General features: G+C 33.6%; 1 protein-coding gene across 1 annotated transcript in view; it reads right to left on the bottom strand.

The window, feature by feature from the left end:
* TRAPPC10 (trafficking protein particle complex subunit 10) overlaps positions 1–21755 on the bottom strand; it is a 63502-nt gene that overhangs the window by 15881 nt on the left and 25866 nt on the right. The window contains exons 2-14 of the mRNA XM_026674033.2: positions 17944–18025; positions 16881–17016; positions 16015–16211; positions 14774–14969; positions 13876–13987; positions 13464–13711; positions 11177–11323; positions 10221–10335; positions 9590–9666; positions 8941–9032; positions 7969–8109; positions 3407–3519; positions 2109–2623 (exon numbers count right to left, since the gene is read on the bottom strand). Of these exons, the coding sequence (XP_026529818.2) occupies positions 2109–2623; positions 3407–3519; positions 7969–8109; positions 8941–9032; positions 9590–9666; positions 10221–10335; positions 11177–11323; positions 13464–13711; positions 13876–13987; positions 14774–14969; positions 16015–16211; positions 16881–17016; positions 17944–18025 (2171 nt within the window). The remainder of the gene's footprint in view (positions 1–2108; positions 2624–3406; positions 3520–7968; positions 8110–8940; positions 9033–9589; positions 9667–10220; positions 10336–11176; positions 11324–13463; positions 13712–13875; positions 13988–14773; positions 14970–16014; positions 16212–16880; positions 17017–17943; positions 18026–21755) is intronic.

Here is a 21755-nt window from a genome sequence, read left to right as displayed (position 1 = left end):
TATGCAGGCCAACCAGCCACAGTGAAGCTCTTCTTTACATAAATAAATTCATCGCATTAGGAATTGTGCTATTTCGTGTACATACATGTTTGAATTGGCCATTGTTAGTTAAATTTTCACCTATGACCAGTTATTATTTGATGGTCTTACCAGGCCCCTCAATATCATGAGAATTTTCAGTTTTAAGAATGGAATGTTTTTTTGTGTCATGTTAATTGATTTCAAACCGAGTTTTGGGTTTGCTTTGCTTTTTGATCTTTCCTGTTTATCTTTATTTTTTGTATTGGTCAATGTTTCTATGTACACAGTACAGTGGTATTTAAAAGCTTGTGTATCCTTTGGAACTCTCAATATTTCTTCATAAATATGAGCTAAACTATTCTCTATTCTCTATGCAAATCCTAAAATGAGATAAAAAGAACCCAATTAAACATGTGAGTCAAAAATATTATACAGGTGAAACTCAAAAAATTAGAATATCGTGCAAAAGTTCATTTATTTCAGTAATGAAACTTAAAAGGTGAAACTAATATATGAGATAGACTCATTATATGCAAAGCAAGATAGTTCAAGCCAAGATTTGTCATAATTGTGATGATTATGGCTTACAGCTCATGAAAACCCCAAATCCACAATCTCAGAAAATTAGAATATTACATGCAATCAATAAAACAAGGATTGTACAGAGAACAATATCAGACCTCTGAAAAGTATAAGCGTGCATATGTACTCAGTACTTGGTTTGGGCCCCTTTTGCAGCAATTACTGCCTCAATGCGGCGTGGCATGGAAGCTATCAGCCTGTGGCACTGCTGAGGTGTTATGGAAGACCAGGATGCTTCAATAGCGGCCTTCAGCTCTTCTACATTGTTCGGTCTCATGTCTCTCATCTTTCTCTTGGCAATGCCCCAAAGATTCTCTATGGGGTTCAGGTCAGGAGTTTGCTGGCCAATCAAGCACAGTAATCCCACGGTCATTGAACCAGGTTTTGGTGCTTTTGGCAGTGTGGGCAGGTTCCAAGTCCTGCTGGAAAATGAAGTCAGCATCCCCATAAAGCTCATCTGCGGAAGGAAGCATGAAGTGCTCCAAAATCTGGTAGACGGCTGTGTTGGCCCTGGACTTAATGAAGCACAGTGGACCAACACCAGCAGACGACTTGGCTCCCCAAATCAACACAGACTGGATCTTCAAGCATCTTGCAGTGTGTGCCTCTCCATTCTTCCTCCAGACTCTGGGTCCTTGGTTTCCAAATGAGATGCAAAAGTTGCTCTCATCAGAAAAGAGAACTTTGGATCACTAAGCAACAGACCAGTTCTGTTTTTCTTTAGCCCAGGTAAGACGCTTCTGACGTTGTTTGTTGTTCAGGAGCGGCGTGACAATAGGAATACGACATTTGAAGCCCATGTCCAGGATCCGTCTGTGTATGGTGGCTCTTGATGCACTGACTCCAGCCTCGGTCCACTTCTTGTGAAAGTCCCCAACACTTTTGAATGGCCTTTTCCTGACAATCCTCTCCAGGCTGCGGTCATCCCTGCTGCTTGTGCACCTTTTTCTTCCACACTTTTCCCTTCCACATAACTTTCTATTGTGCTTTGATACAGCAGTTTGGGAACGTCCAACTTCTTTTGCAATTACCTTTTGAGGCTTTCCCTCCTTATGGAGGGTGTCAATGATGGTTTTCTGCACAATTGTCAGGTCAGCAGTCTTTCCCATGATTGTGATTCCTACTGAACCAGACTGAAGGTTCAGGCCCAAGAACCCTTTGCAGGTGTTATGGCTTAATTAGCTGATTAGAGTGGGACACTTTGAGCCTAGAATATTGAACCTTTTCACGATATTCTAATTTTCTGAGATTGTGTATTTGGGGTTTTCATGAGCTATAAGCCATAATCATCTCAATTATGACACATCACGGCTTGAACTATCTTGCTTTGCATGTGATGATTCTATCTCATATATTAATTTCACCTTTTAAGTTGCATTACTGAAATAAATGAACTTTTGCACGATATTCTAATTTTTCGAGTTTCACCTGTATTTGTTCATTAATTTTCTAAGGAAAATAATCCCAAACTACACATTTCTGTGTGGCAAAAGTACAAAACATACCTGGGTTCTGAAAGTTATTTTATTGATCCCTGGTTCCAGTATTAAATTGCTACATTTTAATATGTGGGCCCCATCCTCCAGAGTCAGCCCTATAGGTATTTCCAGGGAAGAGCTGCTCTCCTGCCTTCGTAAGAGCATATGCACATTTTTGCAGATGATTCCTGTTGTGTTCAAAGAATTATCCGAGGGACTTCTCTCATACATTTCATACAACTCCAGCCCTTGTAAGCCACTTCTTGAAAGAGAAACACCTACAATTTCATTTGGAAAGTTGATAATACCATTGGAAGTCTTGTGCTTTGTAAGCCATTCAGCTGTCTTCCGGTAGCTATTTTTTTCAATGCTGAAATGGACATTAATAGCAATGTGATCCACATTCACTGAGATGGGCATCAGATTTACCAACGTCAGTTCTATAGATAGGGTTCCACCCACATGAACCACAGCATTAGGAGGATCAAAATGTAGATTCTTCAACTGTGCAAAGGAATGTATGGAAAGCATAACTTTCTGTCCTGGGAATAAAATATAAATGGGATTTATGGTACATTATGTTGGCAGGATCAGTTCTACTGAAAACAATCTTTCCATTTATCTAATTATAATAACCTTAAGGGAAAAATAATTTCTTAGTTTAGTCCTTTAAATATATGTAACTCAATAAATATACATGACCTCATTGATCCTCAAACCCAAAACAATTTTATTTAAAGCCCTGCAGTTTGGAACAAAACATTAAGTACACCTAAAATATTTTTACCCCTACATTTCGCTGAATTAAACACTTAAGATAGAGTGTAGCTTTAAGTTAACTAAATTAAAATAAGGGAATGAATGTTAAGAAAAGTAAATATATTATACAAATTATATTGTTTTCTTTCTCTTGCTGTATGCAAACTATTTTGTCATTTATCATTTTCTTCTAGTATGTTCTAGAATAAGGGAGATATAAAGCTTCGAGTTAAACCTATTTGAAAATGTATTCATTCACTTTTCTGGCTTCTGTGGTTTCAAAAATATTATTTATATATTTAAACTGTATTTTTTCTGCTGTAAAGACTAGAAACTTGTTGCTCTAAAAACCTAAAATTGAAGTATCATATTTTGTAAATGTGATATAATTGATGGATTTACATAGAATTTAAAACTAAACTGACCTGAAATTACTCGTAATCAAGCAAAATAAAATAAGGCAGGCACAAGTAAGAATCTTGAGAAAATTAAGACATTATTTTGACATTCACCGAATGAAGTTGAAAGTAGTTTATTTGAAGTTTGATTGATTCCCTCAAACTTACCTTCTTTTTCTGAGGGTTGTTTGGCAAAATCTAATATTTCTTGGCAAAAATGTTTCCGCTCTTCTTCAGTTAAGTTATTATCACCAGCTAAAAGACTGCTTGTCTGAAGATAGCTAGCACAAAGATAAGGAAGGATGGGAAAAGAATGTACACAACTCTTGATAAAAAATCAGTCAATTCTTTTATCTTCCATTCATCAGAAACACTAAACAGATAATAATCCAATAATCCAATAATTTTAGTAGTTCAGTAGCAATTTTATGCTGAAATAGTGCAAAAACCATTTTTTCTATATCACCCAGTATTCTTGATGCTTTATTTAAAACTGTGATTCAAATATGAACATGTGAAAATATGTATTTAAGGCAATTAAATAGGAGCAAGAGAAAGGGATACACACGCACACAAATACACACAAAGTAGTCCTCAATTTACAAGTTCATTTAGTAACATTCAGTTACAATGGCACTGAAAAAAATTGCCTCATGACCATTTTTCACACAACCTTTGCTGCATTCCCGTGGTCACATGTTCAATATTCAGACATTGGAAATTGACTCATATTTATGATGGTTGCAGTGTCCCTGGGTCATGTGATCACCCTTTGCAACCTTCTGGTAAGCAAAGCCAAATTCACCTAACAACCCATGTAACCTAACAATTACAGTGATTCACCAACAACTGTGGCAAGAAAGATTGTAAAATGGCACAAAATTCACTTATCAAATGTCTCACTCACAGAAATTATGGGCTCAGTTGTGGTTGTAAATCAAGGACTACCTGTATGTGTATGTGTGTGCATGTGAGTGCACGCGTGCACACACATGCATATCAACCCATCCATTCTTCCTCATCTAGCATATTTCCTTTGATTTGAGAATCTCTTTTAAGAACTGCAAAAAAATTCTATTGGAGTATCTGAACCATTAAATATATAACTAAAGGAACATGATACACAATACCTAGCTAGAAACTGATTTTTTTTCTTAGCTTCATTTAGAATGGATGTAACTACTATAATTTTTAGGGAAATCATGATATAACAGGCTTCCATGATCCTACTGGTAGTTTTGCATGTTACCCTTAACTACAAGAAAAAAATAAAAGCATACAGGTAGTTCTCGACTTACAACAGTTCACTTAATAGCTGTTCACTTATGGCCTCCCCATGATCATATGACCCAGACAACTTCCAGTGGCACTTCCATGGAAGTCGGATTGGAGTCCGTGATCGTGCATGGCTCCGGTCCGAGCTCTACTCATTGAAGTGTCCCAAAGAGGACCGGAACCACTGTGGAGAGGTGATGAAGAAAGGGGGACTGCTTGTTGGGTCGAGGGGAGCTGCATCTCCCCTTCCTGGCTAAGAACACTCCCTCTGAAGATGAGCTGTAGCGGTAGCCTACAATGGCTACCATGAAGATGGGAAGCTATCCGCGAAACTAAGGTTATGCTGGACCAGTGAGTCATGAACAGTGTGTGGACCAGGTGAAATACTTTGCACTTTAAAAGTTAACCCTGGAAATAACAGGAAAGAATTCTCGTGAAGGATTGTTTTAGCGACGATTTGAAAGAGAGAGAGAAATTGGAAAACATAAGAAATTTTTGAAAAAGTCTTAAATGGAAGTGATACAATTCAGAGAGAAACTTTTGATTATAACAGAATAGGAAATTGAATCTGGAGATTATACAGTATTTGGCACTAATTAGCATTGTTTAAAATGCTGGAATTGACTATGTTAAAAAGGAAATAACCTAATAGTAGGGAATTAGCAAAGTTAATAAAAGCTTAAAAAGTGGAAAATTAAAAGGTGGAAAGTGGAAACTGATTTAAGAGCGCCACCTAATGGTAAAAGAAAATTCTTAGTGACTTTATAAAAAATGTGTGGTCTAAATGAGGTGTGAATTTAAAAAGAAATAAAAGGAACTTTATTATAACAAAACCCCAAAAAGTGTAGTATTAAAATCCTACAGCAAAGGAATACTTAAAGATAGTATCCCAGGACTGATTGGTGGTTTTGGGACTGTTTTACAAAGAACAGACTGATTAAAACTGGAAAATAAAGACTTATAGACATTGACTATAGAAACTTAAAAATAAAAAGACGCTGGTTTAAACAAACTGTAGGACAATCGGATTGGATATAAATATTAAGGAAGATAAAGAAGAAGTAAAGCAAAATGAATGAAATATACAAAGAAATAAGATCGGAACTGCAAAGCATAAAGGAAATGATAAACAAAAGCTTGGAAATACGGAGCAACATAATAGAAAAACTAGAAATGGCGACGCAAATCACAGAAGAACAAATAAAGCCCAAAGGGGAGGGAGTTAAACAAAGAAGAAATCAGCTTAAAAGAACAAGGGAAACAACAAATACTATGAAAGGACAAAAAGGGAATTAAACTTAAGATATGATAAATAAAGGGGAGAATTTTTGAAGGCTAAACAAAGGAAGTGGAAATTATAGAGAAAAGACCAGGAGTGAGTGGGTCAAAACAAATAATTGGGGAAATAAATTGCGGAAAATAACAGGGAAAAGAGGCAAAATTAAGAGAAAGGACCAAAAACGATAGAAAATGGAAAGCAAGTTAAGATGAAAAGAACTTATATAGTCAGGAGAGTAAGAGACTATGGTTAAAGATAGGAAGGATGGGGGATTCCGCATGGAAATGTATTTTAATAGTTAAGAATATAGATATATATGTTAAGGAACTTAGAATTAATATTTCATTAAGAATTATTGTTAAAAATAGATAAATAAATTTAATTGGAATAGACATGGAAATAAGAATTTATTATAAGATTATCATTTAAGATATAATGTGATGAGGATAGTGAATATAGAGTATGAGAATTAAAAAATGATTATACTGTTATTAGTTTTTATAAATGGTTAAATGGGAATAAAATGGAAAATGCAATTTGTTATACAAATGTTTTTTGGAATATATAAAGAAATTAATATGTAATAGTAAAAGGAAATACCATGTGGAATGATAGAAAATATATGTGCATCTAATATACAGCAAACGGGAATATTAATATGAGAGAATATAAAGGTAATAGTAAAGGGAAGGAAAATGGAAAATATATTGATATACTATGATGAGGAATGTGAATATAGAATGTGGTAACTAAAAAATGGCTATATTATTACTAGTTTTTATAATTGGTTAAAGGGAATAAAATGGGAAAAATGTGTTACAATGTGTGTAGGGTGTAAAGAGGGTGGCAAGATTGAATTGACAATGAAAGGGGATAAATACTGGATAATACAAATTAAGATGAATTTTTGGAATGATGAATGGAATAACATAATGTGATAAAACCTGCAAATATGACAAATACAAGAAAATGTGTAATGAATACAGAGATTGATTAAGAATATAGATAATATTATAAAGTAATGTATGAGAATGTAAAAAGGAAAATTGGAATAGATAATGATATGATATGAAATTGGATAAGAAAGCTAAATATGTAACCATGGTCATGTTTGTATTGGAATGTAAAAACCTGGAAGCACATTGTTCACTCAAAGAGATGTTTAAAAAATAAAAATAAAAAATTTATAGGGAAAAAAAAAAGATCATATGATCTAAATTCAGATGTTTGGCAGATGGTTCATACTTATGATCATTACTGGTCATGTGAACTCCTTTGCAACCTTCTGACAAGCAAAAGTCAATGCGGAAGCCAGATTCACTTAAAAACTGTGTTAGTAACTGATCCACTACAGGGATTCACTTAACAGGTCGTAAAATAGGGCAAAACTCACTTAACAAATGTCTCACTTAACATAAATTTTGGGCTCAATTGTGGTTGTAAGTCGACAACTATCTGTATGCCTATGGCTCCCAAAATCTGGAGTTCATCTCAGGGATTGAATGGCAAGGATAGTCAAATAGAGTTTAGCTACACTTTTCAAGCACACTGGAAAGGAATACAGAAATAGAGAAAGCAATAAATCTTTTCAACAATTTGTAGTCAAAACTAGTAACTTTCAGAGTGGCTTAAAAATCTGATTCCTCAACTGTAATCTCCAATTAGTAAATAATTTTTGCATTTATTTAAAACATGTCCTACTGCATCGCTTAACAATAAATTTAAATAAATAAAATTTAAATAAATAGAATTCAATAAATTTAAATATCCTCAAGGAGGAGTCTATTCAAAATCATGAGTGTGCTATATATTTACATTTTCGACCTTGTCTGCACTCCTGAAGCTAAGCAAAGTTAGGCCTGTTTAATATTTGCATAAGGAACCATCAATGCATCCCAGGACAAAATACTTAGATGGGAAGTCAAGTATATGGCAAACTGTTTTATGCTGCTACCAAAGGAACTGCACTGAGGTACTCACATAGTTACCAAGAGTCAAGTTTGATTAAAGGGTATCTATCTTTATTACATAGCAATATGAACACACGCAGCCTTTTGGAAGTTAATATTTCTGCTCCTCTCAGATGTGTTTTTGGTTCTACTACCCGCCCTTACTTAATAAGATAAATCCAAGCACACATAATCAGCAATTTTCCACTTTTTTAAAAAAGGGATACTTTTCAATTTGTCCAAGGTGCTTCTGACATTCTGCTAATTGCTTTCGTGTATGTGTAATAAGCAATGCCCATCCTTCAGCAAGATAAGTTTTTAATGCACCTTGAAGGTAAATCTCGGCTTTTTGAGGACTCTTCTTTTTCCTTAGGAACAAAATCATCAAAAGAAAGGGAAGAAAAGAAAACACATTAAATGCATTCATATATAGCTTTTATTTATAAACCCTTTTCTTTAGCTATTGCCTATTACAACTATCAACTAATGAATAGGTGGCAAATTCTTCATTTAGTAGAGTCAATTTACTAATAAACATATAAAATCCAGCTAGAATATAACTAAACCATATTTTCAGGCCATGTGCTACTAAACAAAAAAAGTAAGTCTATTAAATTCTTCCCTAAACATTTATTCACATGCAAATACATTTAAAGTTTCAAAATCACAAAGTCCTCTCATTCCCAATTCTAGATCTAAGGTAATTTTCTTTGTATTGTACAGAGAAGCTAGTAACTTAACTACTAATCAGTGTATTTTATCCGAAAGAACTTTATAAAATGAGTACACCTTAATATACATAGGATTCCTTTTGCCCATTACAATAATCAATAAAATATTTAAGTGACCAACACTGTTCTAGTATCCTGGTTCAATAGTCAGAGCAGCATAGTTTGGCAGTAATTAAGTATTTTTCCCAAATAGAGAATGTGTGCTATTTCTGGCTGCCACAAATAGCAGAATAAAACATAGTTTGGAAAATATTATCTTTTAAGATTTAATAAGGCTGCACCATCCTGTAATCAGTGGAATATTTAGCCTCTGCCAAGATATGGGCAGGGAACCTGGAAGTTACAGTTCTCCAGCTATTCAAAAGCACTGCAGTGTGCTTTTATGGTTAAAGGTGAAATGCACATAGTAGTTAGAGATACCCTTTTCAGAATATTACGATATGCAACAATTCCAATAAGTTTATATACATGTAAAACTCTGCCAGATCCTTTCCAACAAGATTTGCTGAGCGATTTCTTCCAATATTTTTGTACATTTCAATAGTAGCATGTGAAAGATCCTGTGAAAAAGAAACAAAAGGACTGAGGATACACTATACTGTTACAACTCATCCTTATTTAATTTAGGTTTAATTTAGCTAAATTCAGGAATATAGATCTCCTAAAGTTGGTCTAAGCAAACAAGATTCTGTAACTTAAGGGACTCAAGTCACCATCTAAAAGTCATAAGCTTTTTAATGACATAGCACTTTTATTTATTCATCTTTCCACGTGTTACCAAGAGCATATTAAAATGAAACAGTTGACTACAAAATTCATTTAGTTTCCACTCCAGAATTCGTATATACATATAATATTTTGATTAATGTTCTTAGCTGAGAGGTATTTTGATTAATGTTCTTAGCTGAGATGTTTCATTTTGGATGTCCAAATTTTTACACTTTAAATTAATTTTACTAAAAGTGATTGAGCTGCTAAAGTATGCTATTTTTCAAACTACATTCTAATTCACATCTAAAAACACTATACTATTCTAACTACTAGTTAGAATACTAGTTATGTAGTTAGCCATCCTCAACATATTTTATAAATATATAAATACATAAACCATCCTTACCAAATAATGCTTTTCAAAAGCTTCTACAGATGATAAAGCTTCTTTGAGTTTTTTATAAGGAGACTGTGCTGTATTGGCTTCAGAAACAAAACAGAACATAATAGAAAACATAAGCAAAAGCATCATCCACAGCTTTGCACTAAGTGTTCTGCTAAGGATTTCAATTTTAATTCTAACTATTGATGGATGGAGGAAATTCAGATGTAGCTATAATGCTACTGCCTCCATTAAAGGGGAATGTTCACTAGCACCTCTGCAACAAAAATCCATGCTATATTTGCAAAGATAGAAACCTGCCACCAGCTATTACAGGTAGAAAGCAAAAGATGGTTTTTACATTCAGATCAGATTTGGCTTTCAATTCCTTTTTGGGCCAAAGAAGGACTCCTGAATGGAGTGTGAACATCTGTGTTCCTCAACTTCACTTCCCTTGTAAGCCCTCCCTAAAATGTTAGTTTGAATTATCTTATTGGATATACTCTTCAGTTTTTCAAGTTTATTTTAATAAGAATAAAAGCATATTAAAAAATAATCACTAGCACATATTCAAACAAATGCATAACCACTGATTCTAAATATCAATTATTACTTGAAAAGCATCAATCTGTTTTATAAGCAGATATGTTGATACCTGTTTCAGGACGCTCAGCTCCAAGTCCTGCCAAAAGATCAACTGTTCTGTTAAGATCTTCTGAATTGGGACCTTTTTCTGACACAAGTCCACATAAGTACCCCAAAGATTTCAACTGTAAGAGAAGTATAAACAAGAAGTATCTTCATTTTATGGTAATAATGTATATTAAAAAAGACTTATAAGTTTTTGTTAAAATTTAGAAAATGGATACTGACAAGTTTCGATAAAAGCTAACAAATTTTAAATCTATCTCTTAATATTGTAACATAGTTAACTGTCTGAAATTTATTAAGCTAAGATGTGCAAAACTTTATTTTGCAAACTTGAAAAACAAATTTATTTTTTCAAAAGAATAAATATAAGCAACTTGCAAGAGTGATATTTATAAGAAATAATTAGGAAATTACATATATATTTGCATAACCGAAGTGTGTGTGTGTGTGTGTGTGTGTGTGTGTGTGTGTACATAATTGGCATAATTGATTTCTACACATACTGGATTGTACATAGATATATAATTAGGTCCAGCACATAATGTATAGAATAGAATGCCATACTAATAAGGTAGCATGAGTGAGATGATACTAATTCTCTCAGCATTTATAATCTAGTATATAATCATATAGATAGTGTGTGTGTGAGAGAGAGAGTTTTCATAGAGAAAACAAGTAGCCAACTGAATAAATGAAGTTATATACACTAGCTTGAACCATAGCCATCCAAATACATTCTGATGATACAATGTTGTCTGAAGAAAATAAGATATTCTGCTATTCCATATATCAGCATATTACTGCATCAGTAAAACTTTAATACTTCAAAAATAAAATGTTATATAGAGGAATATTTTTAATTAAAGATATCCTGATTTTAACAAAAAATATAGAATATTTTCTATTCTAAATGTATTTTAAATGTGATTGTTTTTTGGTCACAGTTCTACTTCTGCTCACCTTTTCAGTGGCATAACTCCATAATCCAACTGTGTGGGAAACATTAGAATCAATTTGAGACCGATCACAACAACCTTCTATTCTTTGCAAAACCTCAAGACAGCTTAAGAAGACCCAACAATCCAAAGCCCCAGGAGGAACAGAGACCTTAAAATAAATTCAGTTAAGAGATCAATCAGTATGAATACTATTACAGAATATAACTTAAGACAAAAAAATATTTTTGAAAGATTTTAATATGCTCTCACACAACACAAAACTGTACAGAACAAAAGTACTATGTGCTAACGGAAGAGGACAGAAATATAAATTAAATGTAAATATAATTACAGAACATATTTTAAAAAAATAAACAGAAGCAAGAAAGAATGTAATCCATGTACCCATAATGCCACTAAGAAGGAAGGAAGAAAAGGGAAAGATGTAGGGGGAAGACAATCAGAACAACTAAAAGAGAGAGTAAGGGATTCATCCAAATCAGTCAACCATCAGATATTGACAGCTAAAAAATAAGCAAGTCTTATTTTCTAAGAGTATGCTAAAATCCTACAGACAAAAACTATCAAAATATCTGACAAACATAACACAAGTAAACAAACAAGAATTACTTATAAAAAATTATTTTTAAATGTTTGCTCTTAAATATAATACTTAGACCAAGACCCTGATATCAATAAGATTATTGTTTTTAATCTCATGCTGTGCTTCTACAGCCCCATACATGGCAAATTGGGTGGTAAAATAGGGACAGCAGCAATGGTGGAAAGAGAACCTCTGGTTTTTTTTCAGTAGTATACTAGGGACAGACAAAGAGGTAGATATGACTAGAACAGAAATTACTGTTTAATTTAAAACATCTGTTGAATTAAAAATGGTAATATGAGTCTTCTACATGTCAATGCTTCCATTCTGTTATTTAAAATGTAAAATGTAATCCTATGCCACTGAGAACTTTAAAATCCTGGCCCAGGCTCTTACTCAAAGATTTACCTATAAACTTCTTTCCAAGGTATCTCCAGGCTTTTTTACTGATTTACTAAATATTCTACCTTCTGCAATTATGCGAGGTAGATTTACAAGTGCCCCATTGTCAAAAGGCTATGCTCCTGTCGTTTGGGCCCTAGTGCATGCTTTATAGTACTGTTCTTTTTAAAATTATTCTCTACTATTAACATTTCTTTTAAGTTACTACTCAGATAAATCAGACAGCTTATATGTTATTCTTTTTTATCCGATTCCCAATGCAGGCATTATTAATAAGGTGGTGAACATTTGTTTCTGGAACCATGATTTAAAATTTATCACTTCTTCCAAATGGAGATAATTGCAGTCAAAGTCAGAACTGTAAGGCTAAAAAATCTATATGAACAGAAATAATTTCCAACTTTATAAAGTTAATTGTACAGAAAATGGAAATAATGTAATAATGCAACACTTCTGAATCTATTCTGAATTGGATCCATACTTGATCTAAGCCATAAGAAATAAGTAAACGTTGGCATTGTAGATGTTGCTGAATTACAGTTTCTAGCGGCTATAGCCAGTACACTGAAATGATGCAGGAGGAGGAATTCAGAAGTGGCACAAATTGCATATCCTAAACCTAGGCATTGTTTTTCACTTCTAATGCATCAAAAGACATTTTTTTTAAAAGATTTTATATTTTCTGGCATCCAAAATATGAACTCCACCACATTCCCAACTACATTATCAGAAACATTGCAGAAAGTAACAGAAGAAAAAGATGTATTTTCATTTTTATATTCATTCCACATTTTTCCCAAAGGTGGAATGACTTCAAACTGTATTCATATCTAAGAAGTGACAAACATTATCTGCCTTAATTCACCTAAAATACTGGTACAACCTATTTTTGTAAAACAAGGACTGAATAAATTGTTTAAAATGTCACTTGGCTGTTTATAAAACAATTATTGTAGATTACTTAACGGGCAGCATTGTTTTTCTCAGGTAAAATGTAAGTTTATCAAGCTATTAATTTCCTATCCAGTTTCAAGACATCAGACATATGTTGGTTCAAATGTGAAGAGACAATTATTGCAGATAAAAAAGAGGTATAAAACAATTTCACCTTCTTTGACTTAAAAGATTCAATTATAATTTCTATACCAAACTATAATCTGCTTCCTGGAACTTTTGCACAGTTAACATAAACCACTAACTGCTAGCAATCCTATTTGAAAGTATGCATCATCTCTATAACCTATGGCAAATGAAACATGACAGAGACTTAAGCTTTTACTTGGATTGAATTAACCTGACTTACTTCAAGAAGCTTTAGCTCTTGCACACAATTATGAAGAAGTTCTAGTGCTCGCTGAGATACTTCCCATGGCCTCTGAAGGAAGATCAGTAATGTGCATTGACGAGAAAAAAGGTAACTGCGCAGATCTAACAGAGTAGCTTCCTGGTTTTGAATCAGTTCTCTTTTTTCCATATCTATTGGTTTACGAAGAACCAACCCATTCCAGCTTCGCACTGGCTGACAAAAAAAGGTCAGCCAATTTGCCCCATCTATGACAAGCAAATAAATACAATAAGATACAGAACAGATGAAAATATTTGAATATTTCCAAAATACGCAGGGTTTTTTAGCAATAACAAGTTTAAACAATCCCCGTGGCTTTTACTGAAATGTTGCAAAGGAAAAATAATCAAGCATATACAGAAATACTTACCACCAGCACCAAAATTGACAACATATTGAGAAAATAGAGCATCCAGTTCATCATATTGCACCAGGGCATCTTCAAATTGCTGAAGCATTTCAAATACGAAAGCCAATTCTTCCTTTTAATACAAATAAAAAACATTATATATTCACACACAAACACGCACACTTAAAAGATACATGCACATAACCGATCAGGTGCCAAGACTCAAAGTGCGCTTTTGCTGTTGCAACCATTGTTGCTTCTCAGCTTGCCAACGAACCAGGGGGGAGAGATGGGGGAGATGAAATGTAGGCTCCAGATATCAAGAAGACGAGCATGAGAGCCAAGGACACTTCAGCAGGTGTTTGCCAAAGCCAAAGACTTTTTCTCATAACAATACAATGGGACTCAATTGGACAATGTGACCTACACTAATGTGGAGGGGGAGAATCCTATACTTTGATTATGTGGGTTTGTGCGGGAATTAGCTAGATCTGGTTTTGCCCTTTTTAGTGCCAAAATGATGTACTCGATAAAATTTTGCATTAAGAGATTGGATTGTCCGCTTTGGTGCCTGGGTTTGTTAGTCGGAATGTTGACATCAGGATTATAACAGAAAAAAACAATCAAACAGAAAATCATATTTTCCAGGAAAACCTTGTAAATATTATCACTCTGCTGCAACATCATAATTGTTTAAAAATATGAAGTCTATAAGCTCTCTGATAAATAACCCAGTTTGACTTTGGATTGGCTACTTATGCAAGCAAAATTAGAGCTTTTGCTTGTGATTTTAGCTTACAGTCATTTTAAGAACATATATTTTAATCATAAAAAGGTTCTATTATTACACGAGTAGCAAAGCAAAGCAATGTAAAAATATTGTTTTAAGTAATTATTTTTATATAGTATTTTAATTTACCTGGACCATAAAATAGTCACAAAAACTCCAGCCTGGTTCTGTCCTCTTCTCTCTCAAAGTTCTCATGTCATCCTCAAATTTGCCTAGGTTTTTGGTAAAGGACATGAGAAGAAGTGTCCTAAGTTTTGTCAAGAAGGCATTCCAGGATTCCTGAGAGCGGGAAGTGTCTTTCAAAGGATCAGAGAGAACTACACATCTGTAGTAAGTGAATAAATGAATATTTCAGTCAAGGTTACACAATCAAATGGAACATAGTTTTTTTTTTTCTTATAGGCAAATGTCCCCGAGCCGATTTGGCACTTTTTCCAGAGGATGAAACACCCTCTCATTCAAGAAATGCACCACATCAGTCATACGTTGCTGTGACTTTCTCAGGTAACTGCCCCACGATTAAATCTTTTGCAGTTTTCTCATTAGATCCAAATTTTGTAAATGTAAACATTTAGGATGCTTATCTTTAAATCATAATAAAAAAACAAACATTTAAGTTATGCAACATACAAGTTTAATAAATTGTTATATACATTCACATCACCACAGATTATAAATCTAGATTCAAAACTCTTAATGTGTGTTACACAGATACGTGATTATTATAAAACCATAGATAAATTTATCCAATAATATCACAATAACATAATGGAACAAAGTAAAATCAGAAAAATCGGACAATTACATTCTTATAAATATAAGAATATAAGAGCCATGGTGCACAGTGGTTAGAATGCAGTAATGCAGGTTACTTCTGCTGACTGCTGGCTGACTGCAATTTGGCAGTTCGAATCTCACCAGGCTCAAGGTTGACTCAGCCTTTCATCCTTCTGAGGTGGGTAAAATGAGGACCCAAATTGTTGGGGGCAATATGCTGACTCTGTAAACCGCTTAGAGAGGGCGGTAAAGCACTGTGAAGCAGTATATAAGTAAGTCTAAATGCTATTGCTATAAGCAAGTTACATTTGCTTGCATTTCATAATTATAATTTCTTATATAGTTACATTTTGCTTGTTTATATAATAACTGCTTTTCAAAAATAAAACATTCCCAAAGCAGAAATTAATTTGCAATCTCCAAACTAATTTTTCACATGATAAAGGGATTAAACTTTATCCCCTATGTAAATAACCTATGTTATTTTAGTTATTTTAGATAGAAACACTAAGAACATACTGATTCTGAAGACTTCAGTGCATATTCAGCAATGATTAGCACAGATCTATGTTACAACATCACAAAAATCTTACCTGTCACTCTGCTTATTGCAGAAATCATTTCTTATTTTATCTACTATAGACGTTCGAGGAAGGATATTAGTTTTGTTTTTTTTCTTGGCATCACACTCAACCACAACAATTAACCAATCCATCGAACTATGAACTTTCAGAACATTCTGCCACTTGGTGATGTCATCTTTTACAGTAGCTTTATATACTTCTGTATCCTAATGGTATAAGTGATGAATCACAAGATTACATTTGCTGGATAAATAAACTTGAATTGCTTTTCTGATAAAACTGAGAGCAAAAATGTTCACAATTATCAAGCTGAATGAGAAAGGCCAATATCTTTTTTTCAGATCATAAATATATTAAAATAAGAACCATTTGTTTTTAATTGTTTATCCCACCTGTATACAGATAGTCCTCGACTTACAACAGTTCACTTAATGTCTGTTCATAGTTACAATGGTACTGGAAAAAGTGACTTATGACCATTTTTCACACTAACAATCATAGCAGCATCTCCTGGTCCCGTGATTTACATTTGGATGCTTGACTCGCATTTATGATAGTTGCAGTGTCTCAGGCCTGACAAGCAATGTCAATGGAGAAACCAGATCAACGGTGTTACTAATTTAATAATGGCAGTGATTCACTTAACAAATGTGGCAAAAGTCATAAAATGGGGCAAAACTCACTTCGCAACATAAATGTGGTCATAAGCTGAGGACTACCTGTACTATGTGCTTCTTTATAGCTGCATGTTTCCATTGTTTCTCAATTTGTTATATTTTATAATATAAATATGGCAATGTTCAAAATCAAATATACAATATCTTCAATCATCAAAATATGTAAGACTTACGTTTTGAACACACAAGACTACTTACACAACATTCTGTCCAATAAATATGGAGAAAAGGAAATGTCAGAAGAGCTTTGTTCCCTTCTTTAGGTAGTAGCTCTTCTTTAAATTGTACAAAATTAGATTCCAGGTGGATCATCTTAGGGGCCCGTCCATATGACCTGAATAATATTTAGAAAACTTACATTAGTTGACTGTATTGTCAGGTCCAAATAAACAGGAACAGGAGTTGCATTCAAAGCACTAAGGGTTTATTTTTGCTACTTATCACAAGAATGTTAACAACTAATGATCCAAGCTAAATTGGTGCTAAATAAGAGTCAATGAAATTCATGGGGGGCTGGACTTGGGTCTCGCGTGGCTACCCAATGACTTCAAACTGATTATGCATTTAATCCAACCCTCCAGCTCAGCCTACTCATCTCCTACACATATACTGAACAAAGGTAAAAGAACAACAGACAGCATGCAGATAAATATTTATAGAAAAGGTAAGAAAGAAATGGTACTTAGTTTGGATATGCAGATTTAATAATTTATATAAAGTGTCGTGCTAATTTACAAAATTTCATACAATTTTCTGTTATAAAAAACTAAAATTTATAGAATTTATATAAAAAACTAAATTTAAAAAAAATATGTAGTGAAAGAGAAAGTGCTCTACTAGTTGTTTATTATTCTCAAATGTTTTTTTCAAAAACATAAAAACATGTATTGAAATCTCCATGCTTTATTTCAATTAAACTTTTTTCATTTAATCATTTTAACATATACTATTTTTTATACATGATATGCTTAGATATCCAAAGATTTACTGAATTGAAGCTAGAATTCATTTCAGTTCTACTTATCTATTTAAACACAACAAAGAAGCATACAAGTAAGTTATATGGTCACATGCATTCCTCCTTAGCTGTTGGTCTTATACTCAACTAGTGTCAAGACATTAAAGAACATTTAACTGTTATTTCATAAGCAAAATTATTGCATGTTGTTTTGAATAGACTTTAATTGTACAGTAAATTAGTCTGTCTACATTGGTGGTACATAATGGTAAATATATGAACAATGAAAAAAAAATGTATTACCGTCTCCATTCCATAGGCTCTTTTGGGAGCTGCTGAGAAAGTGTTGGATACAGAGAACTGAAAAGACTCTGATCACCAGCACCTAAGAGATAAAAATATCAGAATCTGAACATTATTCTTGTTCAAATAAAGTTATTTAAAATAAAGTTATATGTATTAGATATCTTGATGAACTGGCATAACCATTGGCCAATGTTTTGAATAAGATACTAGTTGTTTTTACATTTATATTTCTCAATGAAGAAGATATTAAACTTTTACAGATAAATATGCAATCATAATCATAATCAGCAGTCCCCAATCTTTCTGGTTCCATGGACTAGAGGCAGCGGCTGTGGTTTTGTGTGTGCAACTTAATCCCGCACATGCACTAAGCATGTTGCCCACCACTTGTGTGGCCCGGTTCCCAATGGGCCACAGACAGATACTGGTCCTCACCCCGAGGGTTGAGGATCCCTGATATAGATAAGCCAGAAATAGCCTCTTTGCTGGTATAAGGTAACCCCCAAGAACAAAAGAAGAGAGAGTACTTCTAGTATGAGCAGGAAAGAATGTATTATATACAAGCTCAATGTGATTTCTGACAATTCTTTTAACAAGGATACCAGAAAACAAAACCATACAGACAGCTTGTACATTTTATCCATGTAAAGAAATACATCTATATCTAAATTAATTAATAGAAAACAACATTCAGCACAAAAAAATTGTTTGAATTTACAAAAAAGAAAATGGGCGTTGGTAGAAGTTACCCTGAACGCCCTTTCTATCTATGCTGCGAGAGAGCCCAGGATGGGTTGACTCCTTCCTATGACATCATTTAGCTGAGTCTGTACTAAGATATAAAAGCCAGCCCCTGGAAGAGACCCCGGCTTTGGCGAAGATACTTGACAGACTGAAAGGTGTCTCTGAAAGCACAAATGAATACAGAAATATGACTTAATGAATAAATCTAGAACTAATCATAGTGTAAATAAAATGTATGTTTATCTGGAGAAAATGCTACAACCCACCTATAATTGTACCACGTGTTGCATTTATTTAACTTTGAAAAATATCTAAAAACTACAACTGGGACAAAATGCCAACTATCCTATATGTGAATATACCTTGCATTTGATAATTAGAAGAGAATTACACATTCTGAATGAGAGAAATTGGGAGGGGGGTGTTGCTCATCTGATATGAACAGATGAGATGAGTGGGACAAAAGTACGAAAAAAATATTGTTCCAGCTAGAAACCTAAGAATGACTTAGAATGGTTACTAGTTAAATTCAGCTTAGAAAAAGACATTTGCTTCAGCATATCCATTCATGCAAATAAACTACAAAAAATCATCCTAAAATATGATTGTTTATGATAAAAAGATTTTAGAGAATTGGTGAATGTTATGAGGGGATGAAAAGTTCCAAATTTGGGACAGATCATTTGGTAGTGCCATAAATTTCCTCTGAAGACTCACTCTTGGAAATAAGGAAGGAAATAAGTGAAATAAAGAAAAATGAAAAGAGAATGTAAGAAAATAAGAAACCTGTAAGTATAACATCTTCCATTAATTTCACCACAGAATGATTGAAAAGTGGAGATAAAGATGTAAGATACAGAAGTTACTTGTTACAAATTGCTATAGAAACGTGATCATATGCTAATATAAACTAAAAAATAGGATTCTTAAAGGATTGGAAATACCAGAATATCTGTGTACGGTTTTTCTCTAGCTAATTTTAACCTAACAGGTTAATAATTTGGGGTGGGGGGCATGATAAAAACTTTACAGTAAAAAAAAAAGCCACACTGAACCCACTGGAAGGTGCCCAAATCTCTCTAGCAGCCAGGTTTTTTTTACTTAATCTGAATCTGTAAATTATTGCATTTTCAATTCTAATGAACATTATATTTAATTTTGTATCATTTGGACATTATGTAATGTTTTTTCACCCAAACAATATTGTTAAGTTAATGAAAAGGAGTCTTAAGTAGCATGAATGAAATTAAGAATAAAAGTAATGAAATGAAATTAGGGATGAAACTGAAGTAGGGGAATTCTGGCAAAAATATTTTAGAGGCTTGTTTGAATAACAATAAAATGTCAGTAGAATTAAAAATAATGCTATGAATTTTAGCGTTCAAGGAAAGATTGATAAAATGGAACATTAAAAAAATAGAAAGGCTGCAGGTATATATTTTCCAAGGTATATTTGAAAAATGTTAAAAATGGATATGGTTTGCTTATGCAATGGCTCTCTGACATCATTAACATGAATAAAGACTACATCTCTGACAATTAGAAGATTGTTGTTTCTGTTCCTTTATACAAAAGCAATGAATTAAAAAAAAATGGAAATGAATTTGCTAACAGATTATGTTTGACAATATTCTGATTGAAATAATAATATAAGCTGTGAATATTGGATTCAAAGATGCAATAAGTATGAATGAATTACTACAATTTAAATTTAAATAATTGAATAGAGAAATGTTAGTTTATTTATTAAAAGTAAATAGAAAAAAAACCAGAAAGAAAAGGGGAAAAGGAAAGACCTCTCCACACATAAATTGTATATATAAGGTCCTGAATGTATGGTCTATAGTTATATAGAACTTTACATAAAATGTTTAACATATGGCCATGTTTCATTATAATTGTCCATGCACAATGTTAGTAAGCAATTTATTTATATGTTGCAAATAAGATCTTCAATCCACTACATAAATTTGTTGTTGAAGATGTTGGCAATAAGAATAATATCGAAAAGGAATTATTCTCACTGCAATTCTTGAAAATAATTTACTTTATACAACACAATGCAGCCCAGTAAATTCAAAATATGTTTTAGATAATTGGATAGAGGAATGTTAGTTTATTTATTAAAAGTAAACAGAAAAGCTATAAGTTTTATTAACATTTTGATACATATACCGTATTTGCCGGCGTATAAGATGACTGGGCGTATAAGACGACCCCCCAACATTTCCACTCAAAATATAGAGTTTCTTATATACTCGCCGTATAAGACTACCCCCTCTTCCGCACACCTTCCACTTTTGCACTTTTTTTTTTTTTTTTGAGGCACTTTTGTGCACCGTGGAAACGAATCCTGTGAAGCTGAAAGGAGCAGCCAGCCTTCAGGCCGATGTAGACGGGCCTCCTTCTCCCAGTTCCCAAGGAAACGAGGCGCTCAGCGGCCTCCGCTCGCACCGCCCGGCCTCAGCTGCAACAAACCAGAGAAGGCATCCCCCTCATTGGGCTCCAGCTCTTTTTTTTTTTTTTTTTAACATGCAAGGCTTGGGAAAAGAGTTTCCTGGTAGAGTGGTTTATTATTTCTGAGTTGCCCAATAATATCTTGTCTTATTTTTTGAAGCATCATCCATATTTTAGTTCCCATCAGAGAAAGGTAAATAGTCCTAATTTCAGAACTGGATAAACCCAGGGAAAGCATACCACCAATGGGAAGAAAATATGGGTGAGAAAGGACATAAAGAAGAGGTGAAACGGGCTATTTTGCAACCCATATAAACTTTGCTGCTCTCTTTCTTCCTTGGTTCTCTCCCCATAGAGGGAAAAGTATAATCAAATAACTGCATGTTCCTCAGAGTAAAGGACTTTTCCTTTACTTGGGCATCAAAAGCACTGACAGCGTTGTAAAACCAAGGATGGAAAGAAGCCATTTCTTTTGCTCAGATGTGGTAGTAAATGGATGGAAGCAATTCCTAGCAAAGTACCATCCTCAAGCACTGGAAACAAGCAGGAAAGGATGCCTACATCACTGGGTTCAAGCAATTGCCTTTAAAACTCCCCCAAGAAATCCA

Source organism: Notechis scutatus, chromosome 5 (assembly GCF_049901735.1).
Source record: "Notechis scutatus isolate UNSWTSFEM ecotype Mainland chromosome 5, rNotScu1.2, whole genome shotgun sequence".
Classification (NCBI taxonomy): Eukaryota; Metazoa; Chordata; class Lepidosauria; order Squamata; family Elapidae; genus Notechis; species Notechis scutatus.
Note: the sequence above shows the minus strand (reverse complement) of the source record. Positions and strands in the feature narration are given on the sequence as shown.